The following is a 19,631-nucleotide window of genomic DNA, read 5'->3' on the forward strand; positions in this document are numbered from 1 at the left end:
ATTTATATTTATAACAATACATCAAAGCTCAGTTGATAAACTTTAACTTTTGCGCCCTTTCTCTTTGTTTTTCTTTAGTAAATACGGTCTTTCTGGAACTTCCGGTAATGGCGGCAAAGTGAGGAGACCCGTGTTTCGCGTGCTCAGTTGTCTTTTCGTTAAATACTCTCTGTAAATCCAAAATAGAACTTACGTCTTTGACACAGTTCGTTTGGGAACATTTGAGAACGTTAACATGCCTAAAAAACTGAACAAGGACAAACAAAAATCTACGTCTGAGGCACAGGACGAAAGCGGGATGGAGGAAGGGCAGATGGGCGTCATGCATGAACACGAACAAGAAAAGCAACCCGCAAACCCAGAAATGCCTTCTTCCTTGGACCTTTTGAACGCCATTCGATTGTTCAAGCAAGAGTTTCACACTGAAATGGGTGGTATTATGTCAGCAATAGGAGCTGTTCAAGCTGATATACAAAATTGTGGACGGCGACTTGACGAGGCTGAAAAAAGAATCTCCAATGCGGAGGACGAAATTACCTTACTGAAAAATGATATGGAATGCATTGAAAGACAGGCCAAATTTCTGTCTAAAAAGGTGGAGGACTTGGAAGGAAGAAGTCGGCGTAACAACATCCGAATCCTCGGTATACCTGAGAAAGAAGAAGGTACAGATGCACGTGCTTTCATGGAGAAGTTTATATCGGATATTTTGAAAATTCCCTCTCCTGTCCTGGAGAGAGCGCACAGGATAATCACAAATCAAAGCTCTATTGCAAACCGATCGAGAACTTTTATAATTAAGTGCTTAAGTTACAGAGATCGTGAACGCATCATGAAAGCCGCTAGGACGACAAAAGAACTGACGTATAAGGACAACAAGATAGCCTTTTTGCCGGACCTGCCTGCAGAAACATATAGACAGCAGCGTCAGTATGATGGTGTGAGGAAGAAGCTGCGGGAGATTGGACTGTGGAAACATCGGATCATCTATCCAGCGAGGCTGCTTTTGACCAACGAGGAACGTACGCATGTATTTGATACACCAGCGGACGTGGACGCCTACATTAAGAACCTCAATCAAGTACAAGATGTTTGATAAGGTATATGATGGTAGATCACTAATTCTGTTCTAGCTGTATTTACGAACCACACTGGACAGAACAATTTATTATATTGCCAAAGGGTTGTTATACAAAGATGGGTTAGACATTGGTTGTTTAGATCTCTTAACAAGAGTTACTAGTAATTTCACTTATTGTGTCAAATGTGTGAGAGTAAAAACTTGACAAGGTGGATTTATTTCTATTATTATTATTATTATTATTAGTTTCTTTAGTTAAATATTTTTTATTTAATTGTAATTACTTTAACAACTGTTGCTAAACGCGGGTGAATAGCTCCTCGGTTTAGGGTGGACATGTTCCAAGAAGAGGGCGGAAGTATTTTTGGGGTTAAGGGATGCCTGTATGTTCTTACACAGGCTGGGATGTGGGAAGGGTTGCTCTCTCAAATCAGTAAATTCTTAACATGGTACATTGCTTTTCTTTTGTATATATATGTGTGTATTTATTTAATAGTACAGCTTTAACATATGTGAATATATATGGCAGAAGTATTGATTGACTGTGTTTCTTGGAACTGCAGAGGTCTGCGTAAGCTTGTAAAAATAAAACAAGTCATTAGTAGGATTAAGAAATTAAAAGCCAAAATTGTGTTCCTACAAGAAACCCATATGCTAGGTAGCGAGACAAATAGAATGAAACGTAGATGGCCAGGTCAGATCTTTTCAGCACCTTACTCCTCCAATTCCAGGGGCGTCATGATAATGATTCACAAATCTATACCTTTTCACGTTGAGCATGTGCTTAAGGATTGTAATGGACGTTTTTTAATACTACAAGGTAATCTACTATCTACTAGACTAAATTTAATTAATATTTATGGCCCAAATGAAGATAACCCAAACTTTTATAGCAATTTATTTCTTAAAATTTCAGACTTGCAAGGTAAATATATAATTGCTGGGGACTTAAATTGCACTTTAAACCCACAGAAGGATAAATCTTCAGGCATGGATAACACCCATAATCGAACACGAAAGGTGATTAGACAATTTATGAAGGAGTTAAATATAACTGATATATGGCGAGATCAAAACCCAACCAAGTTACAATATTCCTGTTGGTCAGGTACATACAAAGTGTATTCCAGAATAGATTACTTTTTGGTATCAACTGAGCTGGCTCATTATATAAAAGATTGCCAGTATAAGGAAATAATAATATCTGACCATGCAGCTGTTACTTTGACTTTCATAGAGCCAAAACTGATCAAAACTCGAATTGTATGGAGGTTTCAATTGAAGTGGATGCAGGACAAACAGTTTCTTGAGTTTTTAGGCAAGCAAATTAATGAATATTTTGAGCACAATACAGATCAAACATCGGCAAGTGTGAGATGGGAGGCCTTTAAGGCATATTTAAGAGGGCAAATTATAAGCTACTCTAGTAAGAAAACAAGAGAAAGAAATCAAAGGATAAAATATCTGGAAGAAAAAATAAAAATGTTAGAAGAGATCAGTTTTCAATCAGGCCAAAATAATGAGTATAATGTAAAAGAATTATTACTATTGAGAACGCAATATAATGAAATGACAAGTGAAAAAGCAGCTGTAAATTTATTGAGATTAAAGCAACAATTCTATGACCAAGGTGAAAAACCCAGCAAACTCCTGGCTTGGCGTATAAAACAGCAGGAATCTGAAAAGGCAATTACAAAACTTGAAACTTCAAATGGAAATATTATAGTAGACCCATTAGAGATAAATAATGCATTTAAAGTGTTTTATGAAACGTTATATAACTCTGAATCCAATAATGCAGCTAGCATTCAATCTTTATTTCTAGATAAACTTGATATACCAAAAATTTCAGACAAAGACAAAGAAAATGTTGACAGGCAAATTAGTATAGATGAAATTATTGATGTTATAAATTCTTTAAATGCTGGTAAAACAGCTGGTCCAGATGGATTGCCAATCGACCTTTATAAATACTTCAAAGATAAATTAGCACAGCCCCTCTTAGATATGTATATAGAATGTTTTAATACTGGTAATCTTACTGACTCATTAAGGGAGTCCCTGATAATATTGCTTCCTAAACCTGGAAAACTAAATAACAAGTGTGAAAATATGCGTCCTATAAGCTTAATTAACACAGACACTAAAATTATCTGTAAAATTCTAGCAAAAAGATTAGAAAGTGTTCTTCCAGTTATTATAGGAGATGATCAAAATGGATTTGTTAAACATAGGCAGGGTTTTCATAATGTAAGACGAGTCCTCAACATTCTTCATAATCAAAGTGAACAGGAAGATACAGCCATTCTTTCGCTCGACGCGGAGAAGGCTTTTGATAGAATCGAACGGTCATATCTCTTTGATGTCATTGTTAGATTTGGGTTTGGTAATTTATTTCTCCATTGGATCAAGCTACTACACTGTCAGTCTGTGGCTCAGGTTAAGACAAATGAGATAATTTCTGAACCATTTGACATTAAAAGAGGGTGCCCGCAGGGTTCACCTTTATCTCCACTTTTATTCCTTTTAGCTATTGAACCTCTGGCAATAGCTGTTAGAACCAGTGGACAAATTCAAGGTGTTAGGATTGGTAGAAAGGAGCATAGAATTGCTTTATTTGCTGATGATGTCATATTATTTTTAAAGCAACTAAAAATTTCTGTGCCTGCTATAAAGGATTTAATAGATCAGTTTGGGGCCTTCTCAGGGTATAAAGTAAATGTAACAAAATCATCATTAATGTTACTTAAACAAGGGTATAATCAAAACGTAAGTCAGAATATATCTGGCTTTACTGTTAATTCTGAACTCACTTATCTGGGCATCAAAATAGTTCTTTCATTAAAAGATACGGTGGCAATTAACTATAATACAATTCTACAGAAAATTTCTAAAGATTTGGAGCGTTGGATAAGTTTACCACTATCTATTATTGGAAGGATAAGTGTTCTTAAAATGAATGTATTACCTAAACTGTTGTATGTGTTTCAAAATGTCCCACTGGCTCCTCCTGCTGGATTGTTTACCAAATTAGCATCATTAATTAGAGAGTTCATTTGGAACAAGAAGCATCCCCGCATTCGTTTGTCTTTGTTGTATCTTCCCTTTGATTCAGGGGGGTTGAAATGTCCCAATTTTCACTGGTACTATCTGGCTATTCAACTAAGGACAATAATGTTTTATTTTTCATCCCAAAATACCCCGTCTTGGGTGGGGATGGAAGCAAATTCTCTTAAAATGCCATTAAATTTGTATTTATACTCTGCACAGCCAAAACAGTTAAAGAAAGAAACAAATAATCCTATAGTCCAAAATATGATTGAAGTTTGGTTTACAATAAAGAAATGATGAATATTAAGAATAATCTCTCTCAGTTTAGTCCTATTTGGGGAAATGCCTTATTTGTACCAGGAAACCTGGACGTAGGGTTCCAGGGTTGGGCAGAAAAAGGTGTTAAGAAAGTGGGTGATCTTTTTTGTGATGGAGTAATGGTTTCATTTGAGGATTTAGTTTCTAAATTTCAAATTCCCCAAAAACACTTTTTTAAGTATTTACAAATTAGAAGCTTCATTTCTTCCATGCAAAATCAGTCTCTCAACATTCCCCAGTTAAGTAAGTTAGAGGAGTTAATGGTGAAAAAAGGTGGTAATAAAGGTTTAATTTCAACATTCTATAACTGGATTGTATCTGCCTCTCTAGAAACATCAGTTTCTAAGTTGGTAGCTTGGAGAAAGGACCTAAATATCAATATTTCTGAGGAGACATGGAAGTTAATTTGCTTAAAATCACAAAAACTATCGATTAATAGTAACTTAAAGTTATTACAATACAATTGGATCATGCAATTATATATAACACCGGTGAAATTGAACAAATATAATAATAGAATTCCAGATACATGTTTTAAATGTGGAGAAGCCCGTGGAACATTTTTTCACTGTATATGGGAATGCAGAATTATCCGTGCATTTTGGCAGGAGGTGATGAACAAAATAAACCAAATTTTGAATAAAAAGATTGTTTTAGATGTAGAAATGTTGTTATTACATGTGTATTCTAAAAATCTTAAACTAAGAACCCATCAAATTGTGTTTATGGATTATTGTATATTACAGGCAAAACGTATGATTGCATTAAATTGGAAAAAATTAGATCCTCCTGCTATTGGGGCTTGGATAAATTCTTTGGCACAGTGTATGGCAATGGAAAGGATAACGTATTTTCTAAAAGACAAGTTAACATATTTCGATGAAATTTGGAAGCCATTTAAAAACTTTATAAAAGAAGTAAACATCGGACAACTCCTGCAGAAATGTGGATGAGGAGAAAATGGTTTAGTATATGCTAGCTATTTTTTTTTATTGTTCATGTCTTGAAGTTGTATAAATACCACATATTGTACAAATGTATATATATTCTATGTGTTTTGTTTTTCCTTTTATTGTTTTTTTTTTGTTTGTTGTAGGTTTGGTAGAGAGCAGGGTGGGAGGTGAGGGTGGGGGAAAGGGTTTCTATTACTACAGCATATTACGGGGAAAACAAACCTTTGTATGCTGTTGCAAAAAGCAATAAAAATATTGAAAACAAATACGGTCTTTCTTTCTCTTTTCACACCCACACGATCACTGAAATGTTTGCTTGCCGCTTGATGAAGAAAAAAGCATCTCCTTTGTGCCATTGTTTAATAAGAGAGATTAATATTTATTTTTCTCAGTTAAAAGGAAAAGAGTCATTTAAACTTTCCACCAAAACACCTGCTAACATCTTGTTTTGATTCATTAGTTTGCCATTTTATTGTACGTTAACTAATATGAACTAAACTGATGGACTTGTTGACCTCACATTTCCCTCCTGGTGCGACTGATACTATAGTTCTAAAAACAATAATTTTACAAGTTTTCTCTGTTTGTTTGGTTTGTTTGGGGGGTTTTTTGTGGTGGTGGGGGAGGCCTGAGAAGGACTTCTGACACAAGCATTAATACAGGATCTCCCCTTTTCTCCTATAACATGACAATTCTACCTTGCCACAAACACGCTGGGCCTACCGAAAGGTTATTTATCTGATTTAATTTTATAATGAACTGCTGCGTGTTAGTATGTATTTAAAATGACTGATTCACGGAGGTCTTCAGACTCACCTGTGGTATGACTGGTCCTTGGACGCCTTCGAGTTCTGTCGTAAATCTCCCGTGCGGTTTCTCTCTTGGTGTCTTGCTTAACCCCTGGTGAGATTTTAGGCATGGCTGATATATAATTGAGCAGTAGAATTTATAACATTTGGATGAAATAACATAATGCTGCAATAATTTCATTTCTGTAAACAGTCTGCAGTTTTCTTATTGGTTTCTCTACTGAATTTTTTTGCGGCAAGCCAGTGAATGTGGCAACTTATTAAGTTGTAGCCACATCACAACTGTTCTTTTCTTTCAAGTGATTACATTTATTAACTAATTCATTTATTTATCTAAATGTATCTAAATTATTTATCTAAACAGCTGTAGATTACATTTCTTTGCATCGCTCGCTTAATCGCCTAATCACCTTGTTTTCAGACGTAACCAGCTGCAGTTGAATAAGTTAGATTTTTTTTGGGGGGGGGGTCCCTTATTTAAACGGTATCACTATGCGTTGTCTGTAGGTAAATGTTGATATTTTAAATACAATTATTTCCTACAATATTGAAGGGGAACTTTACGAGCTGCACGTGAAAGCAGCACGGCCGTTTAGGAAAGCAGCAGCGGGGCTTCGCAGCCAGTGTGGCAGCTGGGAATGTGAGGGTTTCAGCACAGGCTGCTATTTCAGGACTGGGAACAGTAGCAGGGCTGGCCGGGGAGGGACAGGCTCTGCCCACAACTTTACTCTAGCCAACACACTGGCTTAACCTCAAGTCCAAACAGAGGGGAGAAGCTGCTGTTTCCCGCCTGGGGTGTCCGTGTTCTCGGACCGCGGCAGATGGTCAGCGGACAGCCGTTGGTGGTGGCTCACTGCTGGGCTGAATGCTAGAGGGAACCAGCCGGTGCACCGCGCTTCTTCTTCTTTATCTCCCCTCGGTCGCTGATACGTCTCCCTCCTGCCTTGAGGGTCCTGGTACAGGAATGCAGTGAAGTGTCACCCGTTGGTCCAGTATAACCTGAATGTTTCCCGGCGTGAGTAGCTCGGTTAAACGTGTCTGTTTCGCCGCTAACCAAAGCAAACACGGTAACATCATCAACAACAAAAACAGCGACGATGGAGTGAAATCTGCGGCGGGGGGGGGCGAGCGACACACAACCTGCCGCGATTTCCTGCGCGTGAATAAATAAATGATAGAGGATACAATGACCCTGCTGTCTCTGTTAGGTCGGATCATGCGTTATTTTCTGCTCAGACCGGAGACCTTGTTCCTGCTGTGCATCAGCCTGGCTCTGTGGAGTTACTTCTTCCACACGGACGAAGTGAAGACCATCGTCAAGTCCAGCCGAGATGCGGTCAAGATGGTCAAGGGGAAAGTGGCGGAGATGATGCAGAACGAGCGCTTCGGTGGGCTGGACGTCCTGGACGCGGAGTTCTCCAAGACCTGGGAGTTCAAGAGTAACAACGTGGCCGTGTACTCCATCCAAGGCCGGCGAGATCACATGGAGGACAGGTTCGAGGTGCTCACCGACATCGTCAACAAGAGTCACCCGTCAATCTTTGGGGTTTTTGATGGCCACGGAGGAGAGGTGAGTGTGGTACCCAGGGGGACATTAAAGTGATCTCCAGTGGGGCTAAAGTGTGGGTTTGAATGAGTTATGTCTGGTCCTTTTCTTAGACCTGCTTTTATTTCTTTATTAAAAACACGAATGAGACTAAATGAAGCAGAGATCTTATTCGGTATTTTCAACCAAAACTGTCCTCGTTTTACTTTTAAATAAAGTATAAATATGAGGGCTAAAAATCTACTTTCTATACGCCTAAAATAACTTCTAACGGATAAAACGATGTAGTCCACCCCATAAATCATTTATTACAGTGTATTAAGTTACATAGAGTTAATGTGTAGTGATAAAGGGGATATTTTCCTTCCTCAGTTTGAACCCTGTATATTTTTTTCTCTGTGTGGTAATTTAATCAAACACAAACTAATTCAGGATTATGCAACTCGAGGTAAGGAGAAACTGAACTAATGAATGTCTTGAATGTGTTAACACGGAGACTCTTTAAGACAGGGACTCGAGGTCGAGTAATTAGGCAGGATTCACTTTGACGTCCTGTGTCACTGATGGGTGCAAGTTATGACTTTAATTAGGACAAACCAAGTGACACACACACACACACAGAGGCACAGCGACACTGGGGCTTCTGGGTTTTCTCGTTACAGCCTTGCAAACACAGTCACCCTCCCTGTGAGAGAGTCTTCTTTTAGATGGCAAGTAGAGCCGCATGCTCTTTATTTCCAGCTTATTTGTCTCCAAAAACAATCTCTCTTGGGTTTGTTTGTCCAAAGCAGGGATGCATCCCCCATAGTCGAACACAATTATAGCTGGAAGGAGAAGGATAAACTCAGATTTTTTCAGATTCTAGCCAGGGCCCCATACTGTGAGGAAAAACACAGATGACATCGATCACTAGTCCGCTGGTTACAGCCATTCTCCTTTGCTTTCTGCTTCCTTGGTGCTAATTAATGTCAGGGCATCGAGGCAACAGCCTGACAAAGCAGCTCACAATGAGACCCTTAAAAAGTGCTGTCAGTTAAACGGACAAAGAGCATTTGACATGATGCCACAGTCAGGCGGGAACATGAAAACACTGATTTATTATGAAGTCAAAGCATGCCTCTGCTCGGGCATTGTTTTCTGAGGCTTCGACTGTGCCCTCAGCTGACAGTGCTGATGCAACAGAGCCACCAAATAGAAAGAAGAAGAAACATAAACTCCAATAGACTCTTCTCTTCTCTTCTCTTCTCTTCTCTTCTCTTCTCTTCTCTTCTCTTCTCTTCTTTCCGATGAGCCACTTCTGGTTTCCGAGGAGCTCAGTGCTTTTTTTTTTTTTTTTATTGTCTCACTGCAACAATCCTCACTCCTGAGGTTGACTGCTGTACTCTGATTGTGGCTGAATGATAACATACTAAAAATAGGCAGCTAAAGGCATCGAGGTGGCTTTTCTACTTGGGGAAATTAAATTTTAGGCCGCAACGCTGGATGCTGCAGCTTTTTGACCAAAAGTGGTCATTGGATTGGGTTTCCCCTCATGGCCTCCTTCCCTCCTCTGTGGAGTTCATTTTTAGCGATCAGTGGCCTAACCTGTTAGCTCTGCCACAGCTCACCATACATGTGTTTAAGAAAAATAAGTAGGAGATATGTTTGTTGATCTGCCAGGGGAAAAAAAAGAGAGAAAACGAGTGGGAGAGCATCGGTGGCGAGTGGGAAGAGCGAGAAGAGATGCTTAGGATTTGCCTTTGGATGTGAGAGTCTGTTTTATCGTTTCATGTCCATGGGCATCGGTTTATTCCCACGCCCTCTTTTGAAGTGTGGAAAATGGTTGCCAGTCAGCAGCCTTCAGAAAATAAATAAATAAATAAAAATAAAAAACTTCCTCTCTTTGGTGGATGTAGATATTTTTATATTTATACGTAGCCAGAGGGCATTAAGCGGAGTGACGCTGTGTGGCCCAAGGCAGCATCAGGATACTGGCTGCCTCAGCTGGCTTGTTAGTGAGGTGTCAAGTGCTTCAATTTCTTTACACACGCACGCATGCACACACACTCTGCTCATCCAGGCCACATATACACAGTCATTAAAGCAATGTCGGACTTGTGCCAGCATCTTTTTAGCATCCAAGACTTTAGCCCTTCTTGGATGTTTACAAATCCTGTAATGGACAGAAATGTAAAGTACACTTTCACTGGGGTGTGAGCATGCTAAAATAGAGAAATAAAATCGACTCAGAGGAGGAAATGCTAGGTTAAATTACAATAAAGGCTGCCACCAGTGGTTATGTTATATAATTGATTAATGTTAACTGATAACTATTTAATTACAGGAAACTTTAAAAAAAAAAAGTGGACTGTGTTGAAACCAAGTCAGGTAAAATATTCACCTGACAATTACATAACATAAAGAAAAGCAGCCAATGCCCATTACTAAGAGGCTGCATGTGTGTAATGTCTGTCTTTTTAAAGAAAAAGGACATTGAAGGATTTATCAGAACAGCTGACAGTTTACCTGCATACCAGCTCTGGTTGGGATTTATAATATTGATTCATCATCTTGGCTTGACAAAGCTTTCAATTTCTTCCTGCAATCCGTTATTGTTAATGCATGTACCGGTGCTGTGAGTGAGGGCAGGCACTAAACGCTCTTGTAATTACTGTATTGACAGGCAAACAGATGCTTTCTTGCCAAGAAATTGATCAGTACAAGATTGGTATCTTTCTCATTCCTGTGTTTAGTGATGGAGCTGGAAAAGGCAGGCAGTAAGCTTCAAACAGCTTGCATAGTTCTTCTCCAAAAAGTCAAACTGAATTAAAAAGCTGCATCCATAATTGCTCTGTATTTACAGCCGTGTAAAATGGTTTTCACCTGACATGATACAGTCCTGTGGAGAAACTACTTTGTATCTATATCTTGTGATTAGCTTACAGAACCACTATTTAGCAGCAATAACTTGAACCAGTTGTTTTCTTGTATGACTTTATCAGTGTCTCACATCATTGTGGAGGAGGATTTTTTTTCCCAGTCTTCTTTGCAGCATTGCTTCAGTTCATTGAGGTTTGTAGGCATTTGTTTATACGCAGCTCTCTTAAAGCCCCACCACAACATTTCAGTCAGGTTGAGGTCTGGACTTTTTTACTGGCTCATTGCAACATTTTTATTCTTTTCTTTTTCAAATATTCTGTTGCAGATTTGCTGGTGTGCTTGGGATCATTGTCGTGCTAGCACAACCTTTATCTGTCAGAAATATGGTCTCACAAGAAACTCTAGAATACTTTAGTATACAGAGGAGTTCATGTTCAGACTTGGTGACTGCAAGGTGGCAAGCATAGCTCCTCTACTACCATGCTTGACAGTTGGTATGAGGTGTTTGTGCTCACATGCTGTGTTTGGTTTTCTCCAAATCAGACATTCTGCATTACAGCAAACGTCTCCACTTTGGTCTCAGCTGTCCAAAGGACATTGCTCCAGATATCTTGTGGTTTAATCAGATGCAGCTTTGTAAACCTATGCCGGGGTGCTATGTTCTTTTTAGAGAACAGGCTTTCTCCTGGCAAGCTGTCCAAACAAGCCACACTTGTTCAGTCTTTTTCTGATTCTGCTGTCATGAACTTTAAACATGCCCACTGAGTCCTGTACAGTATGAGGTGTTGCTCTTGGATTTTTTGCAGTTCATCTGAACATTGCACAGTCTGAGTTTTTGGGGGTGTCCATTATTGGGAAGATTGTAGCTTAGTTTTAACCGTAAACTAAATGCTCCAGAACAGCAAGCTTCCCAAACCATCCACTTTTATAGAGGTGCAGTTTACCTGGCTGCAGTATGGATGTACTTTGTTTCTCTCAGGAGTCCAGTGAGAAACTTTCTTTTTCACATGACTGGATGATAGACTACATATTGAGTTCACCATTTTGTAGATCTGTGTAGTGAATTACTTAGGCCGTTACAGTAGACGCAAAGTATTGTACAAGGCCTCACAAGAAGTAGCGTACAACTGATGGTCATTACCCAAGCATGGAATAGAAAGAAAACCATAAAAACATAGACAGGTGAGAGGAAGAAGATCGGCGCGTCAGAATGTAAATGGCTGCAAAATTAGTTTACCAAACTGCGCTGTCCAAATGTCCGATAGTTTTTGTGTTTAGCCAAAGAGCTCACAATATAACGCTACATAGAACTGCCTGAATGCAAGTAGTGAATGAGTGCATGATTTGATACAATAAAAGGTCTGCCCACCCGTGATAACATGATTACTTGTGCATATGGCTGCCCGAATATAAAGCTAATAACTTCCACTCAAGGCAGTGTTTGCTTCCTGTTTTTGCTCTGATTTTTATTCTAAAAGTTCTGAGTCAAAGTGGTGATTCACATCGTCATCGCTCTGATTCTTCTTTCAGGATGTTGACAAGCTCACCGCCGTTCTTTGTCCCAGTTACAGAACCTCCAAGTCTTCCTTTGTGCTTTTTCTCACTTCATGATAAATTAAGTTTAAAGCGTGAGCCGTTTCTTTAATGTTGCTATCTGTGCATTCTTCTGAAAAGCACATCATATGCCAAATTAAGATGAATTCAGATGGCCAGCCTGTACTGCGGTGTGTTTTCAGCTGGTTGGAGGATAGGAAGTAGAGACAGAAGATGGATGTCTTCATTCGTTTGACTCTGTTGATGTTCTGCCAATTCACTGGAACCAATCAGTTTACTACCAGATAAATAAATTATCAGTGAGCGATTGATAACATCTGGAAATCTCCTTTTTTCTTTCATTATCTTTTTGCATCACAAACCCCACTTACACACACACACACACACACACACAGACAATGCAAATTCAATTTCCAAAGTGTTAAAAATCGGTGTTTAATGTGAGCATACCTTCGGCTGTCCCCGTCATATTAGATGCTGGCTCAGTGAGGAGATTTATCAGTTAAATGGAGATTGATTTTTAGCTGACACGTGGGAATAACCTGCATGAAAGTGATAACCCTGGGCTCTCTGTCCATTTAATGGCAACATGAGCCATTTGTTCCTTTACCAGGATGTAGAGAGTGAGCCGTACTTCACTCCTCTCCGTCTCACTCTCAGGTTGTGGCTTCAGGCAGTGCAAAATTACCTTAACTGTAGAGCATAGAGAAGACATTCACGATAAGCCTGTTTAACTTGAATGCGGGGGCTTTCTCTTGCCGTCTGTTTCCCTATCCTTTTAAGTTTTTGTTCTGTGGATTTCCATCACAGCTCGCTCTCTCATGCTGTTTCGATCAGTGGAGTTTGTGAGTGGGTTGTGATAGATACGGCTCCTAACTGTGAAGGAGGTGACTGCGGCGAGTTCAGAGCAAAGAAGCACAAATAACGTCGAAACCACAGGGACGGTGATCATTTTTAGAGGACTCCTTTCAGTCTTAGCTTGTCCTGAGTTTACCTTTGCTTCAGTTTAAGGCTAAACTTGCTTTCAAGTTTAGTGCAGTTCCTTGAGTTGCAAAGAAGACAAGACTTTTAAGAGGGAATCGATGATGGTTCACCTTTTAAACCCCAAGGACGCGTTATAGTCAGACAGGCTGTTGTTTGAATTTGAGGTATTTTAATACGGCTATGTACATGTTTGTGTTTTACCCCAGAAGGGTAGATACCGAGTCGTTTGAATTCCTCCTGAGCTCACGCTCACTGGAGAGATGAAAGAAAGACTCGGCATGTGACTAATTGCACTGTTGGCTTTACAGGATTAGAGAGAGAGAGAGCAAATAGAGAGAGTGAGAGCGAGAAGGAGTAGCAAGACCAAGGACACCAGCATGTGCCTGGGTGTATGAATATTAATGTGTGTGTTGCAAGCTTGCAGAGCAAGCAGTTGGAGAGAGGGGCAGTTTGATGTTAGAGAGAGAGAAGACTTGAGCAAGAAGCTCAAAACCACCAAAAACCTATTAAGAAGAGCCACCTGCTTCACATCAAGTGCCCTCAGAAAGTTTATATAACACACTAAGCATGCTCCAGTGTCACATGACATGAGTAATGCTGATTGCAAACAATCAAAAGGTTGTAATCAGCTATATTAAGTATTATTATGTTAAAGGAATTGCCCAACTGTTTTATTCACATCTGCTCTTCTGAGCTTTTAATAGTTCAGCTTTTTGGTTCACTTACACTGCTCTCATCAGTCGTGCTTTTGGGCACAGCAGCCAGCTGCTTGCTATGAAAACAAAACAAAACAAAAAAACTCTAACTGGACAGTAGAGATGATGTCTAGCAGCTAAGGAAAGCAGCATTTTCTTCAGTATTTTGCCCAGAACAGCTCTGAAGCAAGAGTAAATGGAGACTAGTGTGTGAAAATAGTGCCAACGTTGACAATAAATCAGTCATTGCAGACTTCAGATATAAGTTTGTCTCATGTGGTGCACCGGTTCTGCCAGCCAGCCCATTGCCCACTGTGCTGTTTGCATGCTGGAACACACTATTGAGATTCATGTGGATTTCAGATACAAGACAATTTGCTGTGCTTGCTCCTGGGTTCGGTACGCTGGGGAAGCCAGAGCAGAGCAAAACAGGGAAACATTTGAAAAACCCTCATGCTCGTCTTCTAAATACAAGTTGCGATGATAAAATTCTGTTACTTTGCACATAAAAAAACCAAAAACCATACTGTATTTAAATTTGGCTGTTTTCTCCTCGACGGTCGTCTCCTCGGACTGCTTATAGCCCACTTGTAGACCTCAAACTTGTTCAGAAAGTTAAAACTTTAGTGTCAAATTAACAGACCTTCAAATCAATGACCATGACAGCTGATGACAGCTAGGTTATGCAAAGAAGGAAGTGCTAATCTCTTTTAAACGTCAAATCAGTCATGGAGTTGTGCACTGAGAATTCACTCCAGAGGGTAAGATGGTGCAAAGCTCTTCTGTAATGTCCTAAAATTTAATGCTGTTTTGGCCACATGAGTATAGTCTTTGATCACCACCCGCCCTACACGGTAGATTTGGCTCGCTGGGAGTTTGTCGTCTCTCCAAAATGAAATTTAACTTGAAGGTTTGTAGTTTTGACTCAAGTCTTTATAACCACTCCTCCATAAGCGAAGAAGTCTGAACAGTGTTGTCACATCAAATACTCAGTTTTCTTTTATCTTTTAAGAAAACTTTTAACTATAGAGCTACTGAGCTATTAATACAAACAAACCTAAGTTGTGTCTAAATAAACAGATCGCCTACCATCAACAAGCGGCCTGACTATTAAAGTTCAATTTAAACATCTTTCCAAGTTGGGACTTTACTAACAGGGTTTAAAAAAATAAAGCAAACCAGTGCAGTATAATTCAGGCACACAATATCAGCTTTTCTCCACTTTGGTCTACTGACGCCCAGCTGGAAGCCTTGTTTCTATTGACCACTTGGGTATTAGTCACAGCGCGCAGTGGTCAAAGTTTAACTAGCCCTTTGATCAGTGCACTGACAGACCATCGTAGCCCAGTGCAAGCCATTGGAAATAATTGGATTCGGAGTGCAGTGGTGCCGCTGTAGTGTTTTCTGGAAGCCCGATGAGGCTAAAGCATTAGCAGCAGCTCTTAAAGTGCATCATAAACTGTTTTTATTAAACTATTTTTTTTTTTAAAGAGAGAAATGGACCTAATTATAATCAGTAAGACTGCTCATTATTACTCTTATCCTGTTGTACCCAGTTCTGTCACTTGTGATGAAAGCTGACACGTAACATTTCAGCCCCTCCTTGAATTCAAGTGAAGCAGAAAGTGGAGAGAACAGGGAGGTCATGCTCTCTCGGAAAATACTTGTGCAGCAGTGGAGAGAACAGACAGCCGGAGAGTTCTGCCGAAAAGTCTTCTGACCTTTTGGTAATTTGTCCCGGGTAGTCAGGTTCGCCTTATTTGTGGTGACAAGACTGTCAGGGAGCGACTGAGGAGTGGATTCAAGGAGTGAAACGCAGCAAATAAATGGACGAATGAGGCTGCTGCCTGTCAGGCAGCCTAAATGTTTGGCCCTGGAGTAAACATCTGTAATCTCCTCTTGTCCTCTGTCATCATTTTACATGAAATAAATGTTAGTACAGTCTTTCAATTGTACTAACATTTTCTTTGCCTCTGCATAGCCTTAAACCCTTCCACTCTCTTTAAAAGATAAGAGCATTTAGTAAAATATTTAAAAAATATATTTCTCAGGTTTGATGGGTGTGTGTACTTGTGTGTCAGGGCTGTGCGTGTGTGTATGTGTTTGCCAACAGCATGTAGCACCAGATAAGAGGACCTTCTTCAGCCTCAGTGTGCCATCCTTCCCTGCTGGCACTGACTACTCAATAATTTAACACCCTTGCTGTCAAACACTTCAGCTAAACCCCACCAACTAAATATACAGCTTCCTCCAAGCAGAAAGAGGCCACAAGGTCACCGTTCACACGAACACGTCACATGACATCACGCTGTGCGTGTGGTGTTTCTTAGAGGAGGTCTGTTTTCGAAAGTCATTTGCAAAGTTTCAGCTTTGCGATGCTCGCCTTTTCTTTGTCCCCCTCCACTTCACCCACTCTTAATCCAGCAGGGCTAGTCTGAGCTGTGATGTTGCTATATGGTGGGTTTGGTAATAGAGCTGTTGTGTTTGGGTGACAACCCCCCCCCCCCCAACCACCCGTCTGTCACCCTGTTTTCCCTTTATCACCCTTTCAACCCCCTCTTTCCGACTCCTCCTCTCTCCGAGGGGGGTTGGCAGTGAGTGAAAGCCGCACAAGCTCTTCGTCTTCAAGGCCATGTCAACCTGTCCCTCCCGCTGCCATGCCAGCTGCTTTCCACGCTCATGGTGAGCAAGAATGCTACCCCATGTGATGCTTTCCCCTAGTTTTAAATACCAAAAAATGCATTCAAAGTATAGCTTTAAAATCCGGTTTCAAACATAGCAAAGCTACAAGTCTTGCTCTGAATGCACAATGCTCACCTACAGCAGCACTCAAAGAAAATGCTATTAGACTGTCTTATGTGTGTTTCTAGGTGATTAACAGTCTGTAAATCTAATCACATGGTTGGAACCCGGCTGCTGCATTTTGTTTTTGAGAGGGGCTGCATTCTCACGTAGATGGCTGTTATATAAAGCACTGAAGTGAAAAAATGCTCACACAGCATTGTCTACAATTTGAATCCAGCTCCAGAAGCCTAACCCTGTATGCGAGCGCCAGCTACTCAATTGTTTGTTTGTCTGCGTGTGATTGGGAAAATAGACGAGTCAGTTGGAGTTTGCCTGCTCGCTGGCAGTGAAGGATGGCGGGAGAAGAATGTTGGCTGAGAGGAGGTAGCGAGCTGCAGCTGTTCGGAGTTAGCAACATTGGTGTGATTGTGTGCGCAAAGAGCCTGAGCCATGATATTTGTATAGCTCACAGTTGTGGCTCTTCCTCTCCCGGCGCTAGCCAAGTGGACCTGCGGGTAGGGCAGGTGCATCCTCCTAAAAAGAAAACAGGCCTGCTGGTTGTGTGCCACTGCCTCTTATCAGTATAAATGCCCAGATGTGGGGTGAGCCAACTTAGATCATTTTTAAGCTTCCAAGGTCTCTCATAACAAACTGTCAACCCATTAAGCAATTTTCTTAACCAGCTCAGGGTTGCAGGAAGGCTGGGTCTACCCATTCGGGTGAAATAGTGCGACAGGCCACCCCACACTCTCACATCCACCAATTTACCTGGGAGGAAATTAGCTTGCCTGGAGGAAACCCACAGGGAGAACATGTAAACTCCACACAGAAAGGCCCCAGCCGACGAGCCGGCAGGTTCAAGCCCTAAGCCTTGTTGCTGTGAGGCAACACAGAGTTAACCACTTAACCCTTGTTGCCCATAAAAGACTGAATGGTTTGTTTTTTTTATTTATAAAATGAGATTTCTCCCCTATCTCAATTTGAATGTTTTTTTTTTCTGACCACATGTTGGTGTGTGTATATTTAAAGTTAGCATGCTGCAGCCGGTCTGCCGCACACATGTGCTGCACACATACTGGATCTACCCAGACAAAAGGAATGCAGCTGATATGAATGTTTGATTATTACACATGGTTTCTATTCAGGGGAAGAACCGTGAGCTACAAACCTTGGAATAAACCCGGCGGTGAACCAGTCCTGAGCCAGGTTGTCTTTAATTTATGCTATAAGAAAAGCTCATGGGATATGATAAAAAAGACCAGACTCCACAGAATGTCATTAACTTGTGCTTGTGATTAAAATTGGGAGGCAGAGGGATGTTATGCACACATTTGTATGTGTGTGATGTCCATGCATTCCCAGGCAGACAATCTATGTTTGTATATCAGGGTCTTGCTGGATCTCTGCCATGAAATCTTGATTATGGCCCTTTGAGATTCACGATCGTAGGATTTTTTTTTCCCTCATTGCCCCTCAATGAGTTTCCTGTTAAAAAAATAAAAAAAAAATAAGAAAAGGAGGCACTAATCTAAAACTAGTAAGGCTTTTGGGTGAACAATCTGCTCTGCAATCTTTAGATGAAGTTGTTTATTCTAAAGAGCAAACAGATGAGGTTGAAGATATAATTGGAAGGGAAAAATGAGGACGGTGTAGAAGGGTAAAGAAGCAGATTGAGGCTTTTTTGTAAACAGACTGAGGGAAACGTGTACATGTTCATCGGAGTAACCGCAATAAATAAACTTAATCTTCCAATAGGATTGCGAGTTAATTCCAATCTTTATTGGTCTGACCTTTTTTTTGTTTGTGTAATCTTAAAGCATGCCAGCAGGGACTGAAGAGCACTGCAAGTTTAGAGCAAGGCCTGTGTGTAGCCTGTCTGTGGAAGTGTGATCTACTGAGTGCGTGTATGAAGCCTCATGAGGTGTTGTTGGTCTCATTCAGAGAATCTGAAACAGGTTGTTGATATCCTCTGACCCTAGTGACCTAAATTAGCCTCACATGGTTCTGGCTTTTTTTCTAGTTTAAAACTATCATTGCTTTGCATCTCAATATGTACCAGCATTTAATGCTAATGTGGAACTCAAAAGGGTTACAAATGTTCAAAGGTTTTGATATTGCTTCTATTATTTTACCACCCCCCAAGTAATCATTCAGATTTAAAAACAACAGATCTTCACAGTGAAGGACCTTGATCCAGAGTGTTTGTGTCCATGCTTGAAAAATTACTCTGTGAATAAATTTTTTAAAAATTACAAATTTGACCAAGAATTTAAGATCTTTCTGATTTTTAGTGTGGTTTTGGTGAATCATTGGCCCAAAAATAGTTATTGGAATAATATAAGCTGTGGTGATGTGATGACTGCATACTGCCACATCCACTGGTACACTGCCAAACAGGACAAACATTTCACTGTGGAAAAGTTTAGTTTTCTTGCCCTTGATTTATGTAACACAATCAGAGAGGCGTCTGATCGCTCTCAGATTCATTCTGTGGCCAGTTTTCTGAAATCCTTGGAACAATCATGTACTGCTGTCTCACTCTGATGATTGACCAAGAGCAAATCTGTCATGCAAAATACAGATTCAAATCCTTTTTTATTTAATGTACTATTTATGGTCTTTTAAGTCTCAATTTAGTACAGTGCCTAACACGTTTTTCAGAATGCTATACAAATACATCACATCCTGTGTTTCTGTAAATGAGTGTTGATTAAAGGATCTTTCCTTTCCTGTGCTCTGGGTCATGGGCTGGTGATGGCTTTGGATGGATGGGTAGTTTTAGAGGCAGATAAGCAGGAATAGTAATTGATTACTGTGGTGCAGAGGAACCTTATAGGGATAATGCCAACACCTCAAGGCTCACAGGATCCCTGCACTCTTCAACTCTGAGCTGAGGCTATAAGGAGCAAAAGAGACAGCAGGGCAGGTTAGATTTACCATAATCCCACTGGGGATAGTGGGATTAAATTCTCTCTGTGGATTCTTATTCTTTTTTTA

The 19,631-nt window shown here is 40.2% G+C and overlaps 1 protein-coding gene across 1 annotated transcript in view; it reads left to right on the forward strand.

The window, feature by feature from the left end:
• The first annotated feature begins 6,794 nt into the window (after positions 1-6,794).
• Positions 6,795-19,631, forward strand: part of ppm1lb (protein phosphatase, Mg2+/Mn2+ dependent, 1Lb) — a 50,325-nt gene continuing 37,488 nt past the window's right edge. Inside the window, exon 1 of the mRNA XM_003454800.5 lies at positions 6,795-7,782. Within this exon, the coding sequence (XP_003454848.1) occupies positions 7,384-7,782 (399 nt within the window). The 5' untranslated portion in view covers positions 6,795-7,383. The remainder of the gene's footprint in view (positions 7,783-19,631) is intronic.

Source organism: Oreochromis niloticus, linkage group LG14 (genome assembly GCF_001858045.2).
Source record: "Oreochromis niloticus isolate F11D_XX linkage group LG14, O_niloticus_UMD_NMBU, whole genome shotgun sequence".
NCBI classification, from domain to species: domain Eukaryota; kingdom Metazoa; phylum Chordata; class Actinopteri; order Cichliformes; family Cichlidae; genus Oreochromis; species Oreochromis niloticus.